We start from the raw sequence: 23,581 nt of genomic DNA on the forward strand, positions 1-23,581 counted from the left end.
TTCCTAATCAATGTTTTATGTTTTGTATGTATTTTACCTGTTCTATGAGTATTTTAGCTCTATTTTATTTTCTTTCTAAAGTTGTTTTAATGAGGTATGTTTGGGAAGAGGGCATTCTTTTAATTTTATAATGTACTAAATTGTTAGCTGCCTTGACAGCCCTTGTAAGGGGAGAAAGGCAGGATATCAGTTTTGTAAATAGTGTCCAGTATTATAGTTGCTGCTCCTGGGTCTGTTAGCTGTACCCTTCCTACAAAGTGTTGTGCATTACGCAAATCCTGTGGAGCAGATCTCAGTCAAGTTCCTTATATGCATTTGTTTCCCTGGTCACCACAAATGCTCCCTCTAAGCTGTGGAGTCTTGTGAACAAAAATTCTACTTTGTGAGCTAGTGGCGTTAAAATTGTGAGTGAGCAATTTGGCTACTGTGTAAATTAGTTTGCTCTGGAGCCATCCTTCCTGAGCTAAGACAAAAATGTGTGAGCCGGAAGCTAAAAAACTGTGAGGTAGCTCACACTAACTCAGCTTAGAGGGAACACTGATCACCACTGTTCAATTTTTGTTTTTCTGAGAAATTTTTGAATAGGAATGTCATCCCTTTGATGCAGCTGTTCTTTTCCTGGCTACATCATGGATAACTTGTACTTCTACTCTTAGATTGCCCCCCCCCCCAGGTGGTATGTCAGAAGAAAAGCCAACACAATGCTTTGACTGCTTCTTTCCCCCTCTTCCCATCTAGTGCATCAAGGAAGCAGGCCCTTGCAGTGAACATACTGCTGATTATCTACCTTGGCGTAGGCAACCACTTTCGTCCAAGTGCCAAAAAATCCTCCATTGTCTGTCTGTGAAGGTGTTGGTATACCATCAAACAAACAAAAAGGTGGAATAGAAGAGACGAGGATTATATTTGGCCAGACATACTGGGAGCACCCTGAACCCTAGCAGTGCTACCAGTGCCTTAGGGGCTTACCTCAGGTCCCTTGACACAGTAAAATGGTTTGGCATGCTGCTATTTGGCATATGTGCTAGGGATTATGTACTCTGATCTGCCCTGTGATGTGTAGGGCCATGCTGCCGTTCAGTCTCCTCTTCCTTTGTTAATGTGTGTTTGCTTACAAGGATGAGTGTTGGCTTGGATCCCACCTAAAATTTCTGTGAGCATAGGGAGGGGTTTTTGTGTGTGTGTGTGTTTTTTTGCTGATTCCTGTCTTCCAGGGGAGGCTTCCAATTCCCTCCTCCTTGTGCCCATGGAAACTCTAAATGGGATCCAAACTGTTGTCTACATCAGTGGTTCCCACATTTTGGTATGGTGACCCACTTGGGGGAAAAAAGCAGAGGAAGCACAAATCAACAAACCACAAGACGCCTGGGGCTCACTTTCATGGCCCACTTTTGGTTTGGGGCCCATAGGTTGGGAAGCGCTGGTCTACATAATCGACTTATTTATTTATTACTTCAATTTATACCCTGCCCTCCTCGCGAGCAGGCTCAAGCTGGGGAGCCTCCTGTTACCGTGTTTCTCCGAAAATAAGACACTGTCTTATATTTATTTTTTCTCAAGAAGACACACTAGGGCTTATACCACAAATGCATAGAAATCCTGCTAGGGCTTATTTTTGGGGTAGGTCTTATTTTCGGGGAAACAGGGTAGGTAACTTCCTTTACATCTTGGGTCTGAGTTTTTCATGCCTCAGCGTCCTGCTTCGTTTCACACTGTGCTGTAGTAAGAGAGGATTTAAGAGTGGTGAATGGGGAGAAGGAGTGGAATTACCTCAGAGCCCAGTCATTTAAACCCAAGTGAGAGGTATGGGAAGCCTGGTGCATGACCCAGATTGACCACCTGTCTTTTCTCCTCCTCCGTTGCAGTGCCTGTGTGCTTGCCCTGTCCCCTTTGCCACTTTCTCATTCTTCACATGTGCTGCCTCCCAAGTTTTGGTGTGTTGTTTCATATAATTTTGTAACAAGAAAAGCTTTGTAAATGAGTGGGTTCATTTTGAACTTGGTTAAGCTTGTCAGATCCTTGCCCATTAAGAGTTTCCATATATCATTGCTAGTAAACGAGATACTCCTTTTTCTTCTTCTTCTGGAGTACTAACCACATGGTGTTTGGGTGACAATATTACTGATTTCTTGTTTAGTTTAAAAGGTGAAGCAATACCATCTTCTTCCAAGTTGCTTTTTCTTGGGGCAAGTGCTATTCTGCAATACTGAAAGTCTATGGTGGCCCTACCCATAGATACTGATTAGGCACTGTCTTGTTGCTGCTGCTGTTTATAAGCTGGTTTGAGCAGTTTTTCCCAGTGACACAGGTGTTTGCAGTTATACCTGAGTCCCACTGAAATCCAGCAAGGAATGTTTGGAGAAACATTACTTGGAGAATCCATAGGTTACCTACCTATTTGTGTTCTGCAAAAAAGAAGTCTCTTAGGATGGGAGCTCATCTCTGATGCAGAAGCATATAGAATTTTCAAGATGCCTGGCACACACACAAGTCATGCATTGTTTGTATGTGTGTCTTTCTGAGCCTAGAATTGCCAGGGGCTGACTTCACAAAGATCTGTGCATTGCCTCTGATTGTAAGGAAGTGCCTGTTTCACCCAGTCTCCATCACATTCCTATCTTCTGACTGATGTCAGTTTTATTGGCAGGTTTTTTTAAAAAAAGTTGGTTAGTTTTTCCAACTCTCTGCATTGCACAGATGGAGATGCATTTACAGTCTTGAAATTTCAAATTCATATCCTACATCTGCTCTTAATCTGCCATTTCTCAACTTAGTACTGTTTCGTATAGTTTTGTGCAAAGAATAGCAGAGCAGCCAAGCAAAGAACATGGGAAATCTAATGCAATTGGTACTTTTATCTTGCTGTAACCAATGCTCCCTCTAAGCTGTGGAGTGCTGTGAGCAAAAATTCTGCTTTGTGAGTTACTGGCATTAAAGTTGTGAGCAAGCGATTTGTCTGCTGCACAAATTAGTTTGCTCTGGAGCCATCCTTCCTGAGCTAAGACAAAAATGTGTGAGCCAGAGGCTAAAAAACTGTGAGCTAGCTCACACTAACTCAGCTTAGAGGGAGCACTGGTTGTAACAGAACTTGATAAGAGAGTGGAGTTAATGTACGACATGGCATTCATACAGTGAAAAACATTTCTTCTGAATAAATCAAAATATTAAGTGATGCTGATATCTCTGACAAGATACATTAATTATATATTATCCTGTGTCAATAGAATGCCATATGAATGGGAATTTTGCTTGACCAAAATCTGAATACAGTCTAAGGATATTGAATGGTCAGGTAGGGATACTGAGCAAGCCGTCCTGTACAACTAATCAGAGGGTAGTCTCTTCAACAGTTTAAGCCGCTACAGTGAAAAAGCAAACAGCAACTGCATGCCCATTCAGTGCATTTTTCATATTGCCTCTCCCCTTTTTGTAGGATTTCCTCTCAAAATAGGTTTACCATTTCTGCATTATTGACCCATTTGGGAAGGCTTTTATTTTAGATAATAATAATGAATAATATCAGTCTTTTCAGCTATAAGCGCTGTAATTGAATTGTAACTTTTCCACCAATATGTTGATTTTCAGTTAACACTTACTAGCTTTTATTTTAAACGGCCTTCTGAGTTTCACTTAAAAAGTTGGGCATTTGTGAACAATAACTTGAACTTGGTATTCAGACTCTGTGGAACTCTTAAGGCAGTGAAATCATACTGTATATAGTGGAACTTGGAGCTTTCCCTTAGAACTGAGTAACTTTCCCCCACCTCTCTCTTCTTAAAAGCAGAAGCTGGCAGGCTGACAAACAGACAGCTCACAGGACGGACTTTCTGGCTACTGACCATTTAGCTGGTAAGTTAAACATTTTTTGTGTTGGGCTTTTGGCCTTGGACCATTTGACTGTTAAGTTTTTGAGTTGCCCATCAGTTACGGTGTTGAATATTCTTCAGTGTCTACCACTTGCACCCATAATCCATACCTGTCGTGGCTAATTAAAGCTGGTCACAACAGGCTACGAGGTGCCCTATGGGAGATTATCAACAAGTCCCTCTTGGAGGGACTGTCCCTAGGGCACTTAAGGAAGCTGTGGTATGTCTCCTCCTAAAAAAAACCATCTCTGGATCTGGCCAAATTGGCTAATTACCAGCCAGTTTCCAATCTGCCCTACTTGGGCAAGCTAATTGAGAGGGTGTTGACAACTCAGCTGCAGTTTTATGGATGACACTTCCATTTTAGATCCCTTCCAGTCCAGTTTTCGCCCAGGTCATGGGATGGAGACGGCACTGGTCACCCTTATGGACGACCTCCGGAGGCATCTGGATTGGAGCGGTTTGATGGTGGTGGTGTTGTTGGACCTGCCGGCAGCGTTCAACACAGTTGACCATCAGCTACTGATCCACCGCCTCACTGACACTGGGATCCAGGGGTCTGTCTTACAGTGGCTTTCCTCTTTCCTTCAGGGTTTGGGGACAAAAGGTGGCACTGGGGGAACAGCTGTCCCAAAGGCACCCACTGGTTTGTGGAGTGCCCCAAGGGGTGGTACTCTCTCCGATGTTATTTAACATTTATATGCGTCCGATTGCCCGGAGGCATGGGCTGGGTTGTCACCAGTATGTGGACGACACCCAGCCCGATCTGTTGTTGAGCGGCCAGTCTGACTCCAGACCAGAAGATCTGGACCTGGTGCTACAAGCTGTGTCTGGTTGGCTTAGACTGAGCCGACTGAAATTGAATCCAATGAAGACGGAAGTCCTGAGTCTAAGTTGAGGCGGTTCGGGGTTAGGGATCCCACTCCCGACCTTCAATGGGGCGCCATTGGTGCCGGCGTCGGAGGTTAGACGTCTGGGAGTGTTCTTGGACACCTTCCTAACGATGGAGGCCCAAGTAGTAGCCACTGCTAAGTTAGCCTTTTACCATGTTCAGCTGATTAGGCAGCTAGTTACCTTCCTCGAATGCAGTGACTTGGCAACAGTGATCCATGTGATGGTCACCTTGAGACTAGACTACTGTACTGCTCTCTCCATGGGGCTGCCTTTGACTCAAATCCAGAAGCTTCAGCTGGTGCAGAATGCTGCAGCCAAGCTGCTCTTGGGCCTCCCCATGCGGGAGCACATTCAGCCTGTGCTAAAAGCACTGCACTGGCTGCCTATAGCATACTGAATTTGCTTCAAGGTGCTGGTTCTTACCTTTAAAACCCTTTATGGTCAGGGGCCTGCATACCTGAGGGACCGCCATTCCCCAGAGAGCACTGTGCTCACGGTCTCAAAACCGTCTGGCCCTTCGGGTCCCAAAGATGCCAGACTGGCTTTGACCAGGGCCAGGGCCTTTTCGGTGGCAGCTCTGCGCTGGTGGAATGAGCTCCCAGAGGGCATCAGGCCCCCGCGGGACCTTTTACAGTTCTGCAGGGCCTGCAAGACGGAGCTCTTCCGCCAGGCATTCGATCAAGGAGCCATACCGTAGGACCCCTGTACCCTGGTATTACCATTGCAGCCAATGATGTTGAATATCTAAGAGATCCAAGCCCCGTTCTGCCTTCCAATGGGCTCCCGTGGGCTTGGGAGGGGGGGGAGAAGGCTGAACGGGGCTTGGATCTAAGAGATCTCCCGCTACTGCAATTTATCTCCAAGCAACAGAGATCAGTTCCCCTGGAGAACATGGATGCTTTGGAGGGTGGACTCCATGGCATTGTACTCTGCTGAGGTCCCTCCCCTTCCCAAGCCCCGCCTTCCCCAGACTCTACCCCCGAAATCTCCAGGACTTTCCCAACCCAGAGCTGGCAACCCTGGTCATACTGTATTGTTCTGAAGACACAAAACTCCATGAGGTAGGCATAGCTTGCCACACACTTTGAAAAGTGGACGGTCCAGTGCTCAGAATGGGTGTTTCTGAAATGCCACAGTATGAGCACTGCTTCGCTATTCTCTTAAGATACATAGTTTGAATTTTGCAGCAAAAAATGTTCTTGTTGAAAATATTGCCTGTACTGCTGTACTGAATGTAGACACCGTAGATCAGGGATTGTAGCTTTCAAAAAGAGGGTGAAAGTTGAACACCTTAGCTATTATACTAGGATGTCTGTAACTACAAGCCTGAATAGCTGGCTAGAGTCTCTGCCTACATCTATTTTAAAGCTGTAAATTATTATTTTCGCAAGGAGGATAGCAAATTAGCAAGCACAGCAAACATGCATCTTCATGGTAGCCTATCCCTGAACAACCTGCCTGTGAAGCAATAACAAAGTAGGGGAAGAACAAGAGAAGGTAACTTTAGAGATCAAGGGGGAAATTGTATGTGGATTCTTGAAATCTGAATTAACTCTGAGAGAAGGCAAGAGGGAACAGGAAAGAGGTACATAATGATGTAGTGAAAGTGGCTTACTCTCATAATAATTATAAGAATTGGATGGCACCCAGCTAAATTATCAGATAGCAGGTTACTAAATAAGTACCCTCCACACAACACACATTTAGCCTGTGCCAGTGGATATTGGAAAGTTATCTTTGTGTAATCTGATTCAAAGCAGGGTTAGAAATACTTGTATGCAACAACTCATAATGTTTGATAAGTTTGATGAATCTATATTTTCCCCGACCCCTCCTTCCCTTTTGTATCCCACTTTTTTGAGATTTTTTTTTAAAGCAGAGTTGGAAAGCAGGTCTATTAACCAGGATGGCTGGGGAATTTATCTTTCCCTTCAGGAATCCTTTATTTCCAGTTGTCCAAAGCAAATATTGGCTACTTTCAGGAAACTGGACATATTTGTAATTGACCATTTGGACTAGCTAATGGTCTAGATCAGTGATGGCGAACCTTTTAGAGACCGAGTGCCCAAACTGCGACCCAAAACCCACTTATTTATCGCAAAGTGCCAACATGGCAATTTAACCTGAATACTGAGGTTTTACTTTAGAAAAAACAACTCATACATTAACTTAAGATGATCCAAACAAAGTAAAGAAAGCAATCCCAAATGCTTTCATTTACTTAAAATTATTTGGCAGAGAATTCGACACTTTAATGATGGTCTGGGCCTGGCTGGGGCAATGGCACGCGTACCCACAGAGAGGGCTCTGAGTGCCACCTCTGGCACCCGTGCCATAGGTTCGCCACCACTGGTTTAGATCATTGGTTCCCAAAGTGGGCAATATCTCCCCCTTGGGGGCGCTGGAACAATCTAGGTGCAGATCTACAAACTGCACCTTTTGTCCACTTCTTGAAGGTAGATGTCCAAGGGGGCGCTGAGTAATTTTTTTCCTGAAAAGGGGGTGGTAGGCCAAATAAGTTTGGGAACCCCTGGTCTAATGTAACATGGCATTTTATGAGAGAGGTCTCAATGCAAAATATTGTTTTAATATGTCATTGTTTTGTCATTGAGCTTCATGAAACAGAGAGCCCATGGCAGAGGCTATATCTTTGTGGTAGGATAGTACACAGATGTTTAAGACAGGAGGCTCGTCCATAGCCAGTGTATTAAAAGGGTTGATGTTAATCCAGGAAAGTAAGTTGTGGCTGTTGGAATTATCCTCTGGCTCAGGCATTCTCTGCCTCCACATACAGAATGTTGTATGTAAATAGCATTTGTATGCATATCACTTCCAGTATGGCGTAGTGGTTAAGAGCAGTGGACTCTAATCTGGAGAGCCGGGTTTGATTCTCCACTTCTCCACATGAAGCTTGCTGAATGACCTTGACCAGTCACAGTTCTCTCAGAACTCTCTCAGTCCCACCTACCTCACAAGATGCCTGTGGTGGGAAGAGGAAGGCAAGGCAAATGTAAGCCACTTTGCGACTCCTTAAGGTAGAGAAAAGCAGAGTATAAAAGCCAACTCTCCTCCTCCTCCTCCTCCTCCTCCTCCTCTGTGTGTATAGGGCCTGCTTCACACTGAAGATTTCAGTGCAAGGGGTGTGGGTATGGGGGAGATTGTCATCTGTACCAAACAATGAAATAATTTCCTACTTGGGCTGTGTGTGGTCTGGACCAGAGTTGCATCCATAACAGCAAAGAAATACTATTCTAGACAACAACTTTCCTAGATAACATCCCTTTTGCTTCATATTTTAGAACGCTTAAAAACACTAGCATTAGTTATCTGTGCAGAAGTTATTGCAAGTGTTGTCAAACAGAGGCTAGATGGCCATCTGACAGCAATGCTGATTGTGTGGACTTAGGCAGATCATGAGAGGGAGGGCAGGAAGGGTTTGGCCAGGGATCCTGGGTTGTTGTTGTTTTTTTGTCATCTTCTGGACGTGGAACAGTGGTCACTATGGGTGTGAAGGGGGGAGGTATTTGTGAATTTCCTGCATTGTTCAGGGGGTTGGACTAGATGACCCGGGAGGTTGCTTCTAACTCTATGATTCTAGCTGTCTGTCATGTCCTTGAAGACTGTTGGGGGGAGGTAATGGCATCTTGTTTCTGTTTCTTGGGGGCAAAATTAATGCTGTGGTGCTGTTCGAGACACCTCTCCTACTCTTCAAGGCCCAACTATTAGAGGCGATCCAGAGCAGCTGTTATCAGAATGCATTGCACTTTTTTTTAGGCTGCTTTGAAAGAGTACTATGATAACCCTTGCAGTCCTTGGAAAAGGCTGTTGTAGCCTAGAGGTGGTGGTGCCACTTGCCTGTCCAACCAGGGGCAATTGCTGCTTTTGCCTGGCAAGATACTGATTGCGCCACTGAGCTTTATGATATGCTTTTCCCTGCCCTTTTTTTTAAAAAGCAACCCCCCTCCCCACATACACACATTCTGTCTTAGTAGTTACCAGTGTCTTTTCTTCCCTGCTACCAGTGGCATACCCGGATTGTGTGTGGGTGGGAAATCGACCATGAGCTCCGTGGCAGTTTTGACCCAGGAAAGTTTCGCTGAACATCGCAGCGGGCTTGCTCAGCAGCAAGTGAAAGGTAAGATTGTAGCAGATGGCTGTCACTCCTAATAACGACGTTTGGTACCTCTCAGTACTTGAAGATTGCTTAGCTCTGACTACTTCTCACAACCTTTGCGGGAGCTAGCCTGTATTCTTTCTGTCAGTGTGTGACTGATACATTTTGTATTTGCTTAGCAGGGGTTAATAACAAGATACAAAGGCAGAGGATGTTAGGAATAAAAATTGGTGGTTCAGCAGATGGTCTCTGGTAGCTTTGCCAGGCTGTTGCTTGCAGCCATCTTCTGTGGGGGTACCTTGCTTTCGCTTTCCATGTGGCATACTGGATAACCTAGATTAGTGGTTCCCAGACTTTTTGGTATGGTGACCCACAAGTCCAAATTCACTTGGCACAGTGACCTCTCAGGACTGGCCCAAGGGTTTTTTTTGTGTGTGTGCTTTAGGCAAACAATGACCTTGGCACCCATCTATTTGAGCATTCCATTTTCTATAGTGCCCAGTCAGATTTTTTTGAGAAACCAGCAAACCTTACACAGAGCATGCAGCTGCCACCAGCCAGTGTTCCCTCTAAGCTGAGTTAGTGTGAGCTAGCTCACAGTTTTTTAGCCTCTGGCTCACACATTTTTGCCTTAGCTCAGGAAGGATGGCTCCAGAGCAAGCTAGTTCATGCAGTAGCCAAATCACTCGTTCACAGCTTTAATGCCAGTAGCTCACAAAGTGGGATTTTTGCTCACAAGACTCCACAGTTTAGAGGGAGCATAACCCCAAGCAGGTGGGAGTTCATCTCCAGCAAAGGCAGCCACTGTTAGGGAGGACTGGCCTGTGACTCACTATCAGAGGCTTTGTGACCCACTTTTGGTTCCTGACCTGCAGGTTGGGAAACACTGACCAAGATCATACAGGATAATGTGGGGCCAATCGATTTTTAGAAGGTCCTAGCTTGGAGCAAGGGGCTGGGCTAAACTAGCTGCATGTTAGCTGCAGCCTTGTCACACTGCTGTGCACGGCCACCTGAACGATGATAAAATATTCTGCTCTGGCCCGCCCAGTGTTGCTGGGCTTAAACAAGGTGTGTTGTTTGGGCAGCAGCCCTAACTGTTTAAGTCTTAAATTTGTTTAAATATTCTGCCCAATCCATCTAGCAGTTCTGTTGGTGTAAAGAGAATAAAAGCCATTATCTTGCCACAGAACAACATAAGTAATGGGTTCTAAACTCAGAGGCAGGTAATAGTAAACTGAGCTCAGTAACCATGGTGGGGTGGTAGGGCAGTTGATCAAGGGAACCCCATTGTCTACAGGATTTTAAATAGATGTAGGATGAAACTGTGTTAAGACTGAGCTGGTCAGCTGGACCTAAAGTACTGCCAGGGAAGAAAAGCTTGTGGAGCAGGGCTTTCTTATTTCCTGCAGCGGTCTACTGAGCACCCAGAAATTCTCTTCCCAGTGGTCAGGAAGTGCCCATGAACAGTGAGGGGGCAAAATGTGGGAGGAGGGAATCTGCAAAGATCCCCCCTCCCCCATACACAACAACACAAGTGCCATTACGCCAGTAGAAGAGTATCTTTGGTTCCAGCCCGATTAGTAGGCCAGAACCTGTTGCCTTTTCCAAAGTATATTGGTGGGGTCACATTGGAAGCAAATGTAGAGGTGCCATTTAAAGTCTTATCTCCCTAAGAAAATATTAACAAATCAAGCAGGGGTCATTGATTAGTAGGATAGCTCCTGGTCTTTCCCAACAGGAAAATAACTTGCTACTTCAGCAGGTAGTTAGTGGTCTGCTGCACAATAGCCAATGTCAATAAATAGATTTAGAATTAACTTTCAGATGAGGCCGTTATGACATTAGAGTTGACTGCACTGATCATCTGACATTTCTTCATAGCTAATTGGCATGGACCTGCAAGGATTTCACAGGGTGGGGAGGAGGCCTCCACCTCAGGGCTGCCCTTGCTTTGCCTGCCTTTTCTCCCTGGCAGGGACAGAAGTAGCAAATAGAGAAGGCAGGAGAAAGCAATGCAGCTGCCTCCACCACCTCCTCCTGGCCACTACCACTTGCTTGCCTTCTCTCATGCACAATGGTTGGGAAAGGAAAGGGTTTCTTCCCAATCTAAATACCATTGGAGCTCAGTGGCCAGCCGCTTCAGCTGTTCTCTTTTCTCCTCACAGTTCTCCCCCCCTTTAACGCATCCTGGGAGTTGTCAAGCAACCCTAAAGATGGCAGCTGAAATTCTGTAATGATAAGTTGAGACCTTGCTTTCCCTTAACTTCCGGGAATCTTAGATCCCTGTCACCTTTTTAAACTGTTGAGATTTTTCTGGAAACCTGGGGGTTGCTTCTGGTTTTTCAGGAAAACCCCCCTCTGTGCATGGCCTCATTGTGTGGATTTTTTGATCCACATTCTGGAGCTGTGTTCAGAATTAGATAAATAGATGTAGATTTTTCAGAACAGGATAAACCGCATTTCTACAACATATGCAGCCTCCCATATCCCTTGAAAGATAGAACTGGCCATTGTTGACTTAGCAAAGAGAAAGCTTAATTTGGTACAGTTACTGTAATGGATCTGTGTTTAGGTGAAGTAACTTGTAGACAGTTTTCTACCACCAGATCTGTTTGCTTTAAAAAAAGAAAAACAATGGCAAGGGGATAGAGTGCTGAGGAGTACTGTCTATGCATGAATTCCTTCTTTGTTTCCTTGCACACTACACTCTAGTTGCAGCTTTAAATGCTGAAGAAGAAAATGATCCTCCAACTTACAAGGATGCCTTCCCCCCTCTCCCTGAGAAAGCAGCATGTTTGGAGCCAGCCCAGGAACCGGCTGGTGCCTGGAGCAAAATCCGACCAATCAAGGCTTCTGTCATCACTCAGGTCAGTGCAAGGAGGATTCTCATCTCCCCTCCCCCCCCCCATTTTTCTGTCCTTTGTGTGAAACACATATCGGGTGCATAAAAAGAAACTCTGTATAAGCTGAGAAGGCAGCTGTTTTTAGTAATCCTTGAGTGTGCTGTTGTGAGGAAGAAAGCACTGCAAGCAAGAGTGAGCAGGGCCAGCCTAAGTCCTTTGCTTAGAGGAGGACAGCATATGCCTGACCTTGCGGTTGCAGAGAATTCTGCGGGTATAGAGCTAGGAATTCTCATCTCCTGGCCCTGTATAGTTATTGACACTGCAGTCCTGAAATGAGCTCTGCTACAGTATTAACCCTCTGGTAAATGACAGAGTTTTTGTCCTCTGAAAATGGCTTCTAATCTGCAAAGGTAATCCATTTCATGATAAAATCCAAGAGCTCCAGTCTTCATCCTGTTATTGTTGTACCTGGAGTCTGACGCTTGGTGTGGTACTTTGGTGCCTTCATTATAGTGGGATCGTCTCAGCTGTGCTGCTGAAGGATAGCAATGTTATACATGTTGTCTAAACAAACTACTCTTTCTTGAGCAGGTGTTCCACGTGCCGCTAGAAGAGAGGAAATACAAAGACATGAACCAGTTTGGGGAAGGGGAACAGGCCAAAATCTGCTTAGACATCATGCAGAGGACGGGGGCTCACCTGGAGCTGTCTCTTGCAAAGGATCAGGGGCTGTCAATCATGGTCTCTGGCAAGCTGGAAGCAGTGATGAAGGCTCGGAAGGAGATAGTTGCTCGGCTTCAGACCCAGGCAAGTGTGACTCAGTTTTTATCCTGCCTACAGTGTTGAGGCTTCAAGGTGTGGATGCTTGTAAAGTCAAAAGTAGCTTTTAGTTGACTGAAAACTAAAGGATATTACTTGCCCCAGGTCAGCACCTAGCAAAGTATGTAGGGATGTTTAAAGCGATGAAATGTGACTAGATCTGCACGCTACCCTTTGCACTGCATTTTAGATGTGCAGTGGGCAAGCTGAAGGGAAGCCAGACTTTGAAAATAAAGTTCAAGAGCTAACATTTCATCACTTTAAACATCCCTACGCACTTTGCTAGCTGCTGACCTGAGGCAGGTAATATCCTTTTGAGGAACCTAACAATGTGCATACATGATAGATTCATTGTGGCTTGATCAGTAGATGGAAACTTATTTTAAAGAACGTGGAAAGCTTAACTTTGCAAAATATTGGGAGTGAATGGTGGGAGCATTGGTGTCTCTTGCACTGATTCTTGCACAGTTGTTTGTGTAACAGCTGATTCCGCCGACTCACTATTTGTTTCCTTTCTTTGACTTTGATCCTTGCAAGGATAGACTAGCCAAGCCTGAATTGAAAAGCAATGAGAAACCACTTGAGAGCAGTTCAGGAAATGAAAAGGCCTTAATAAATTGTGGATTCTCTTTTCTTTGCATTTTTCCAAAAACAAAGTTGGCTATCAGTAGCAAAGCAAATGCTTGGACTAGATAACCTCACGGGTTCAATTCCAACTTTGAGTGGGCCTGGCCTGGAAAAGAGAACTTGAGGTCTGAAGAAGTTCGCGTGCTTACGCCCAGAGTAAAACTTTGTGGGTCTTAAAGGTGCCACTGGACTCAAACTTTGTTCTTTGAGGTCGTGAGGTTAGCCAGATAAAAATGACACATCAGCATGTGATTGCAATGTTGTGTATGGTTCTGGTTGCCCTGTTTCAACAAAATAGAATATCATGGAGTTTGGAAGAAGAAGCAAGTGCTCAAGGGGCTGTAGTACTTTCTGGTGGAAAGATAAAGCTTGTTTGTCAGTCTTTAGTTTAGGAAAAAAGCAAAAGGTACGGGTGATGTGGGAGAGTTCTGTAAAAATTATGAATGGTGTGGAAAATCAGAGTTTCATGTTGCTTTTGTTACCCTTGGATTAGGGGGCTACTCACTAAGATTAGTCTGAATCTAAGAAAACGCTATACCTAATTAACTTTTCAAATGCACTGTGGCAAGATAGCTTTAACAGAGAATGTCAAACAAATTCAGGACATGTCTCTTAACAACTGTGAGCCGTAACCACTAAGTAGAGCCTCTGCTTCAGAGGTAAAATAGTAAAAAGCCAAGTAGCACCTTTAAGACTAACAAATTTTATTGTAGCATAAGTTTTTGAGAAACCCAGCTCTCTTTTTCAGATGCATGAAGGGTATGAAGGAACTGGCCAGAGATATATATAGGTGGTAAGGGGAGGGGGGAGAGGATGCAGAAAGTGCCATGTAAATGCAAAGCAGTTGCAGAAATCATGAAAAAAGTTGAATGTGCAATCCAGGCTGGGTGTGACCCCTTCCTTCTAATGATGAATGTGAATGGAATACCTGAAAAGCAGTTATTTCTGGTAATAAGAAACATCCAAAGTCTCTATTCTATCCAAATCTGACTGAGTCAAATTTACATATGAATTCCAATTCAATAGCTTCCTTTTGAAATGTTTCTGTTTAACTGTGGTGACCTTTAAGTCCTTGATGGAATGTCCTGGTAGATTGAAGTGTTCTCCTACTGGTTTCTGGATATTGCCAGAAGTAACTGCGTTTCAGATATTCCATTCAGATTCATCAAGGCATCACACCCAGCCTGGATTGCGCATTCAACCTTCTTCATGATTTTTGCAACTGCTTTGCATTTACATGGCACTTTCCCCATCCTCCACCTCCTCCCTTTACCACCTATATATCTCTGCCCAGTTTCTTCATACCCTCCATGCATCTGACAAAGAGAGCTGCGTTTCTCAAAAGCTTATGTCACAATAAAGTTTGTTAGTCTTAAAGGTGCTATTGGATTTTTTACTATTTTGCAGCAACAGACTAACACGGCAAATTCCTCTGGATCTGTGCTTCAGAGGTAGCGTACCTCTTGAATGCTGGGGGGGGGCCAGCAGGTTGTTGGCTGGGGGCTCTTTCTTTCTTGCCCTGCCAGTGGGCTTCTTGAAAGCTGACCACTTTTGGAAAGTGGATGTTATGCTAGCTGAATATTTGGTCTCTTCAGTTCTGATCCAGAGGCAAAAAGTTGCAAGTCTCCAGACATTTCACTCTGTTTCTCATTTATCCTGATACAGGATTCCTGCAGGAATTCTCGAGTGCAGTATAAGGTGCCAGCATCTTAAACGTAGTTATTTTGCCACATTCTCTCTGTCTAGTTGCATTAACATTCTTACCTTCAGACTGAAGACCATGAAAGTATCCTTAATGCAGTCTTGTGTAAATTGTCTAATATGTAGCAGTGTTTACTCTAATATGCACACTAAGTTCCAGTGTGTTTCTCACATCTGGATTATACCCAGAAAGTTGATTGCAAAGTATAAGTTACAGAAGAGAATGTTCTGGGAAATACAGATGGGCAGCTTCATTCTGACATGACCACCTTTTCAATGAAAAGCTAAACATAAACGTGTCCCTTTTGTCTTGTCCTCTTAACAAAGATACCATACAAGGGGCCAGGAGTTGTGACTCAGGAAGATGACAAAAAAACTGCCAACCTGTATTTGATCATGAATACAACTGCAAGAAACGTTAAAAGAAATGTGTGTTGGCATTAAGCTAGCCAATAAAAGCCAATTATACTAAAACACGGAAATGTAAAACCCCATGGCCCTGATGTGCAAGAGAATGTTCTGTTATGAACATGTCTATGTAGGGTTTGAAAGAAAATATGGCTCAGGTAAATGAGTGGTTCTACAGGGCATCTGGTCCCATCACTCCTTGGCAAATAGAAGGAGAAGTCGTGGAAGCAGTGACAGTCTTCACGTTCCTGGGATCCCAGATCACTGCAGACGGTGACAGCAGCCATGAAATTAAAAGACGCCTGCTCCTTGGGAGGAAAGCGATGGCGAACCTTGACAGCATAATAAGAAGTAGACACATCACCCTGCCAACAAAAGTTCGTATGGTCAAAGCAGTGGTATTCCCAATAGTACTGTATGGCTGCGAGAGTTGGACTATGAGGAAGGCCGAGCGCTGAAGAATAGATTCTTTTGAATTATGGTGCTAAAGAAGACTCTTGAGAGTCCCCTGGACTGCAAGGAGATCAAATCAGTCAATCCTAAAAGAAATCAACCCTGACTGTTCCCTGGAAGACCAGATACTGAAGCTGAAGCTCAAATACTTTGGCCACCAAATGAGAAGGGAGCACTCACTGGAGAAGACCCTGATGCTTGGAAAAATTAAAAGTCAAAGAAGAAGGGGATGGCAAAGGATGAGATGGTTAGACAGTGTTATCGAGGCAACGAACATGAAATTAAGCAAACTCCGGAGCATGACGGAAGACAGGAGGGCCTGGTGTGATGTAGTCCATGTGGTTGTGAAGAGTCGGACTTGACTGTGCGACTGAACAACAACAACAGAGGGGATATGTAGCTTTTAAGTATAATGTGGGCAGTGAGCAAAGCTGGTTTCCTAATTCATTTTAGAGCTTGTAGCGATTGTAGTTATGGTGGAGAAGTCCCACCATGGCTTCTCATAAGAATGTATTAGAAGTCATAGCCTCGTAATGTGAAGCATTTGTGGAGTGGTGCTTGATCAGGGCTTATTTAGAACTGTCAATTAACAATGCAGAAGAGTGTGAATGCTCTACCCTTCCCCTCTGCCCAAACCTTCCTGAATGTAGAAAAATAGCATAGGGAGAAGGTTAGGCTTAAAAATGGGTAGACGGTATGCATACATGAGAATCAAGCATGGATATTTTTCCCACCGGGGCAGCAACCAAATATGCATTTCTATCATTCTGTAATTAAAAGGTGGTTTTAGAATTTTCTTTTTGCTATTTGACTCTGCTGAATATAGTTTATGGTAGTTGGACTTAGCATTGCCACTGGATAATGACTTGCTGCGTCTTTTTTTGTCAGAGTCTGGTTTTTTTATAATCCTATTTTAATTTATTGAGACAGTCAGTGTCACGTAGTCGTCTGAGTGCTGGACTGGGATCCGTGAGACTCAAGGGCCCAACCCCAGTCCGCCAGGGAGCCTCACTTGGCGATGTGTCTTATGAGGGTAAAGTGGGGGAATGGAGAACTATGTTAGCCACTTTGAGTCTCTGTTGGGGGGGGGAAGATGGGGTATTAGATGAAATCAATAAATAAAATGATAGAAAGGTGGGACAACAAGTTTAATCTGTGAACTGGGCCACATTCAGTATGGGATAGGCCTTCTGTCTCTCATAGCTGAATACAGTTGCGAACACTGGTAGCTGCAGTTTTCCAATACTACGCCATTTATGATAGGAGATGCTGCCTCTGCTGAAATTCTTTGGCCTGTATTGAATTGGCTAACCCAGCCTTCAAGCAGATGGAACTGGCTTGTACTTCCACCTTAATACTTTATCTCCCGTAGGCTTCAGCAACAGTGCCTATTCCCAAGGAGCATCACCGTTTTGTCATCGGCAAAAATGGAGAGAAGCTGCAGGACCTAGAGCTCAAAACTGCCACTAAGATCCAGATCCCCCGCCCGGATGACTCCAGCAACCAGATTAAGATCACCGGCACTAAGGAAGGGATTGAGAAGGCTCGTCACGAGATCTTGCTGATCTCTGCTGAACAGGTAACTGTGTGTTCACCTTAACGGCCTCTGAGAAAAATGCTTTTACCAGCTGCTCTTCTAAGTTTATGAGCAACTTTAATAAGCAAATACGACCATGTAGGTAACACCATGTCAGCTATCTCCATCAGATTAAAGCTGTATCTGACGGTTTCCCATGGCTTTCGGATTAAACTTTGGTCCACTTCACGTATACTCAGGAATCACAGTAACTATGTTTCCCTCAGCAATGTGGGACTGTGACTCAGCTGGAGAGTTTCTGGAAAATGTGTTGGTCTGGAGTCATGTTCTCCAGTACTGAGAGATTGCACCTTGACCCCTAACTTTAAGTTGTTGAAGTGAGAAAGTGGTTTTGTGTGTGTGTGTGCGTGCTGGCTTTCCATTATAACTACTGTGGCCTTTTCAGAATCCAAATAAGGCAGTTGCAGTTTTATCTATGGTGCCCTTATCAAAGCAAACTCCCTCTCTTGTTTTCAGATTGATTCCCATTGATCATTAAGCGAAAGTATGGATGCAGCTGCAACATCTGAATGCACTCCCTTTTCTCCCTCTCCATGCTCATATGCATGTGCACACTCCACCCACCAATTTTGTTTCCTTGTGCTCCTGGACTCTGTTCCCCTTTCCTTCAAGGTCCTTTCTCTTCTCCGCCCTCCTGAACACTTCTAACAGCCGTACTCATCCAGACACAGCCTAGTGTGTTTTATAGAAGATGCCAGGGGGGATTGAATTGTTGGGGCAATGGAACAATAATAAAGCTTATGAATGTGGGCATGCGGGAGGAGTAGAGCCACGAATGCCATCAGTGTCGGGCGTGGCATGCTGACAAGTACAGGAATTCAAGACTTGGGCGTTCTTTGCTAATGGTTTCTAGCGAGTGGTGTTGTTTTTGTGCTGTCTCTTGCAATGTTGTGTAAGTAAGTAAACCTGATTTCCTCAGGATAAACGTGCAGTAGAGAGGCTTGAGGTGGAGAAGGTGTACCATCCTTTCATTGCTGGCCCTTTCAACAAGCTGGTGAGCGAAATCATGCAGGAGACTGGGACGCGCATCAACATCCCACCTCCCAGCGTCAACAGGACAGAGATAGTCTTTACCGGAGAGAAGGAGCAGCTGGCCCAAGCAGTTGCTCGTGTGAAGAAGATCTACGAAGAGAAGGTATGGTCCTTAGTCCCGTATTGGGAGCTGCACAAGCCAGCTGCAGAACCTTCCCGAGCCCCATTCCCTTTGTAGAGGCTTCCTCCTGCTTTGGTGGGGATGGGAGTTCTCTGCCCAGCTTTCCCTTCCCAGCTGCAGATATTATTTGAGGTAGAAAGTGTTCTCACATTTATAGCAGCAGTTTTTCCTACTGTATCTTGCTGCTGTCAGCTCTTCTTAGTACTGCTGTAATAAGTTATCCAGCCCTGTTGTTGCGGTAGAAGTCGAGTCCTTTCCCCTGTGGCACATTGTTACGCTCTTGTGGCTTGGGAAGAAAGGAGCTGGCAGGCAGCCAGGCCATTAGTTCACAAGTGCTTTTGGGGTCACTGGAACAGATCTAAATCCACTGATTAGTTAACTAGCTCTCTCGTCAGGATTATATCATTGCCGCAAGAACCCTCACAGGAAACTTGTATCTGGTACTGAACCACAAAGTGATATGGTTTCTCTGTAGAAGAGGAGGTACAGTCTTGTTGCATTTTAATGCTTTTGCCTGCAGTCCCCTCCTGGTTCTCCACCTTTGTGTTTGCACATTGTACACAGGACAAACATTTCCTGTGTGTGCCCACCTGTTCCAGCTCTTTTCCTATCTTGTCAAGGAGATGATGACCGTGCCTGGTGGTTTCTGCCCCCCCCCCCTATATGACTTATGTTCGAGTATTTTTTTCTCTGCACAGAAAAAGAAGACTACCACTATTGCTGTGGAGGTGAAGAAGTCCCAGCACAAGTACGTCATCGGCCCCAAAGGGAACTCCCTGCAGGAGATCTTGGAAAAAACTGGAGTCTCGGTCGAGATCCCACCCACTGACAGCAGCTCGGAGACTGTGATACTGCGCGGCGAACCTGAAAAGCTTGGGCAGGCATTGACTGAGGTCTATGCCAAGGTAATTGGAGTGCAGTTCAGCTCCGTCTTTGGCGGCTTTTCTTTTAAATGTACCGACAAATAAGCAGTTATGTGTAGCTGGTGTACCCCTGAATTTCTGTAGGCTTCATATAAGATAGCCCATCAGAATCAGAGAGGTGCTGCCTTTTATTTTGCTGTTGTGCCTTCAAGGTACGTGTGTGTTGGATATCTTCAGAAACGCTAGAGGCTGCGGTTTCTTGTTTGGCAGCTGGCTTGAGAATCTGGTGACAGTGATATCGGATAGAGTTGAGAACTGGGGTGGTTAGTGTGTGTCTGATTTGGGATGGTGTATTGTCCTCAGGGAAGTCATCGCTGGTCATACTAACAAAGTTTGCCCCCTCCCCCAGGCCAACAGTTTCACAGTCTCCTCTGTCTCCGCCCCCTCTTGGCTTCATCGTTTCATCATTGGCAAGAAAGGGCAAAACCTGGCCAAAATTACCCAACAGATGCCAAAGGTATGGGCTTTTGAAAATGCCATCTCACTGGGACCTTAATGTTGATATGTAATTATCGTAGCTGTGACAGGAAAGCGTATGTGTATTTATTTACAATAGTTACATCCCATCTTTCTGCCTGATCAGAGCCAGAGTGCACCATCTTGTGCCTCCCCACCCCGCCCAGGCAAAAGCAGCAGAGATACTTCTTTGAGGAATAGCATATGTCTTCTTATACCTACAGGGAGTTCTGATATGCAAGGACAAAGATTCAAGGGAACCTCACAAAATTAAAGTTGGAGTGAGAAAGAGTCTGTGGATAAGTTGGCAGCGAGACTGTCAAAATGAGCAGTTAAGTTCTTTAGTCGCCATCTGCCATTTCTGAGGCTGGCAGTCCTTCAGAGATGATTAGACTTTCATGCAGTTTCCATTAAGGATTAGATTCTGTCTCTCTCTATCGTAGTGTTCCCGCAACAACTGTCTTTCTAGGATGTAAACTGAAGGGATGTGTCAGAACCCAATACTGTTGCATTGATTCCCCATTTGTAATTTCATGCTGATGTTGTGTTGTCTCCTTATTGAAAAAGGTTCATATAGAGTTCACTGAAGGAGAGGATAAAATAACTCTGGAGGGACCCACAGAGGATGTCAATGTGGCTCAAGAACAGATTGAGAGCATGGTCAAAGATCTGGTGAGTTGGCAAGCTTTGGTTTCTAATTGGGTACTTATTCTCTCAAATATAAGAGAGTAAGCTGAAAATGCAGTATAACTTTATACTGCAAATCATTAGACAAGCTGTTGAACCTCACACCAGTAGGACAAACACGGAGGTTATATTTAATAGCAGGGCCAGGTCTGCTGTGCTCCTTAGGACTTAGTTTGGCTACCTATGCTGTCCGAGGGACAAAAGGGAAAGGTGCTCTTTATGGCCATTTCATCACTGAAAACTTAATACAGGATTGTGTTGGAATATGTTTGGTAAAGCACTGATGAATGCTTCTATACCAAACTGCTTTTTAAAAAATCCAAACTTGACATATGTAGCTGCTTTATTCGATTGAACAGCTGGATGTAATTGTGGCTATGTGGGGTGTTGCTGTCTTTCCCCTCTCCCCAGAATGGAAGAATACGCTGGTACTCCTGACTTTGACTAACTATGAACTGCTTTTTTAGATCAACCGAATGGACTATGCAGAAATCAGTATTGACCACAAGTTTCATAGACACCTTATTGGAAAGAGGGGAGCCAACAGTGAGTTAGATACCTGTTCTTGTGTTTGTGTTCTCTACCCTCTCTCTCTCTCCTGGTTTCTATCTTGGATCTGAGATGGCTCAAATGTTACCTGTTGGCATTAGTCGTTGGCTGTTCTTGAGAGCTTGTCTTCAGTTAAAATGAGAGCTCTGTATGGAGGAACAAGTAATTCCTATGCTGGGTGTGGGGCAATATAGCTCTGAAAATGGCATGTACGTGGGTATTTGTGTCTTACTGGTTTTCTTTATTTTTAACCTCATGTTAAGTGAGAAAATGAACAACTTCCCCCACTCTGCTGGCTTGTCCTTTATGAATAGGTCAGTGTCACTTCAAGCCTAAGTTAATTCTCAAAGGAGAGAGAGCTGCTTATTCTAAAATTCTGAGGTCTTGAGGTCTTGATTTATACAAGACATGAAATAAGATGAGTATTCTGAGCAGAATCTTTGCAATTACAGTCAACAGGATTAAGGATCAGTACAAAGTGTCTGTGCGAATCCCTCCAGACAATGAGAAAAGCAACCTCATCCGAATTGAAGGAGACCCTCAAGGAGTCCAAGAGGCCAAGAGAGAGCTGCTGGAACTCGCATCACGTATGGTGAGCCACAGAGGGCCCGGCCCTGTCCAGGAGGAGGAGGGTTAACCGTTAACAAGGGTTTCCAATAACTTTCCCCCACACGGAGTAGGGGGGGGATGTTCCTCTGTTTCTGTCAGATGACAAATTTTGAGGGTTGCCAAGCAGTGCAGTATCACTGATAGGCAAATCACTACAGTTTCAGACTGAATAAAAAGTTGGCATGCATTTCAACCCCTATTACCCTATGAACCATTTGATTTTTTTTTGGCAGGAAAACGAACGCACTAAGGATCTGATCATTGATCAGAAATTTCATAGAACTATCATTGGGCAGAAAGGTGAACGGATTCGGGATACTCGAGACAAATTCCCAGAGGTAACAAAGCTATTTATATGATGCTTCCATCCAGGTCATTGTTAATGGGTGCACCCCCTCAACACTGATGACTCTGCGGCACTGGGGGGGAGCAGACTTTGCCCCCCTGGTTGTCAGGATCATTTTCTGTCTCTTGTATTTTCCGTGTTTAACTTTCTAAAAATACAGAAATCTGGGTAGATGCATTCCCTTTACCTGCAGACAGGTGGTCATTGTGTGGGTAATGTGCCGTCAAGTCACAGCTGACTTAACGGTTGATGCTGTAGGCTTTTCGAGCCTGGAGACTAACAGAAGTTGTTTGCCATTGCCTGCCTCCGCGTCATGACCCTGGTATTCCTTAATGGTCTCCTATTCAAATTGTAGCCAGCTTAGCTTCTGAGATCTGACCATTGCTACAACTGCCTTGAAAATCAGTCTCAGTTCTGGACATTGCAGTGAGATTTGTAGCTATAACAAAAGTGTGGGACGAATATGGTTCATTTGTTCATTCTATCAGCTGGTTTTTAATTTGCCTTAACTAAAGGCTTGTATGTTCTGTTTGTTCTTTTGCAGAATTTCCTAGTTCAAGCCTCCGTAGGATTGTCCCCTGAGTACCTAACCTCCTGTAATCCAGAACTCATCCTCTCCTTTCCCCCCTATTTTATTCCCTCTTTCCTCCAGTTGCAGCCACCCCCCTGCCTCTGCTGATCATTTCTGGTTTTCTGTCTTCAATTGTCTGGGATTCTTCTCTTACCTTTTTGAGCTTGTTCCTGAGACCACTCTGGCCTAGACCTACCTTGGCCATGTGAGGCTTTCTCTTTTATGCTGTCCTGATGTCTCTGTCTCTCTCATCAGAGGCTGGGATAATACCTTGATTAGGCATCTGTTTTAGATAGAGAGGCAACTTTGAGTGTCTCCCCCCCCCACACACAGTGTTTGGTGTGCTAATCAACTGCAGCTTTTATGTAGGTGTTGTGTAACAAACATAGGATCTTCCCTTGGAGCATAGAGAGAGATTGTGTGGACAGACTCTGTATCCTGTATTACAGAAACGGTAATCTGCTACTTGGCAGTCTACGTGACTTGTCTTGGATTGATAATTTCTTGCAGGTTATCATCAACTTCCCAGATCCATCACACAAGAGCGATATTGTCCAGCTTAGAGGACCCAAGAATGAAGTGGAAAAATGCTCCAAGTACTTGCAGAAGATGGTGGCAGATTTGGTAGGAGGCTGTCACTTTGGGTTTGGTCTTCACACTTTCACCACCCTTTAGTTGTATTAGGACTGAAGATAACCTCTGGCTTCAATTAGTTAAAACAACTGGTGCTGTTTAAGTGCATAAGGTAACTTGCCGTCCCATGACTAGTTGGGACTCATTTCTCTCTTATATCCAATCCTCCAAGAAGCAACTAGTGTAGAATCTGAGGATGTAAATGGTGAAGTCTATCACCCCCTGACTCCAAAAGCAAGTCCTGGTAGTTATCTGCCTTGATTTTCATTAGATTGTTCTTGTCAGTTGGCAACGATTCTGTTTGACCGTAGTCACTTACAGTGCAGTCC

General features: G+C 44.5%; 1 protein-coding gene across 1 annotated transcript in view; it reads left to right on the forward strand.

The window, feature by feature from the left end:
* The window catches only part of HDLBP (high density lipoprotein binding protein), a 66,087-nt gene that overhangs the window by 20,716 nt on the left and 21,790 nt on the right, over positions 1-23,581 (forward strand). The window contains 13 exon segments of the mRNA XM_015416082.1: positions 3,785-3,849; positions 8,783-8,895; positions 11,590-11,744; positions 12,312-12,527; positions 17,101-17,307; positions 18,245-18,460; positions 19,177-19,383; positions 19,751-19,858; positions 20,425-20,529; positions 21,012-21,090; positions 21,546-21,685; positions 21,936-22,040; positions 23,130-23,243. Coding sequence (XP_015271568.1) covers positions 8,820-8,895; positions 11,590-11,744; positions 12,312-12,527; positions 17,101-17,307; positions 18,245-18,460; positions 19,177-19,383; positions 19,751-19,858; positions 20,425-20,529; positions 21,012-21,090; positions 21,546-21,685; positions 21,936-22,040; positions 23,130-23,243 — 1,728 coding nt within the window. The 5' untranslated portion in view covers positions 3,785-3,849; positions 8,783-8,819.

The sequence above is a fragment of the Gekko japonicus genome, unplaced genomic scaffold (genome assembly GCF_001447785.1).
Source record: "Gekko japonicus isolate JY-2015 unplaced genomic scaffold, Gekko_japonicus_V1.1 scaffold300, whole genome shotgun sequence".
Lineage (NCBI taxonomy): Eukaryota > Metazoa > Chordata > Lepidosauria > Squamata > Gekkonidae > Gekko > Gekko japonicus.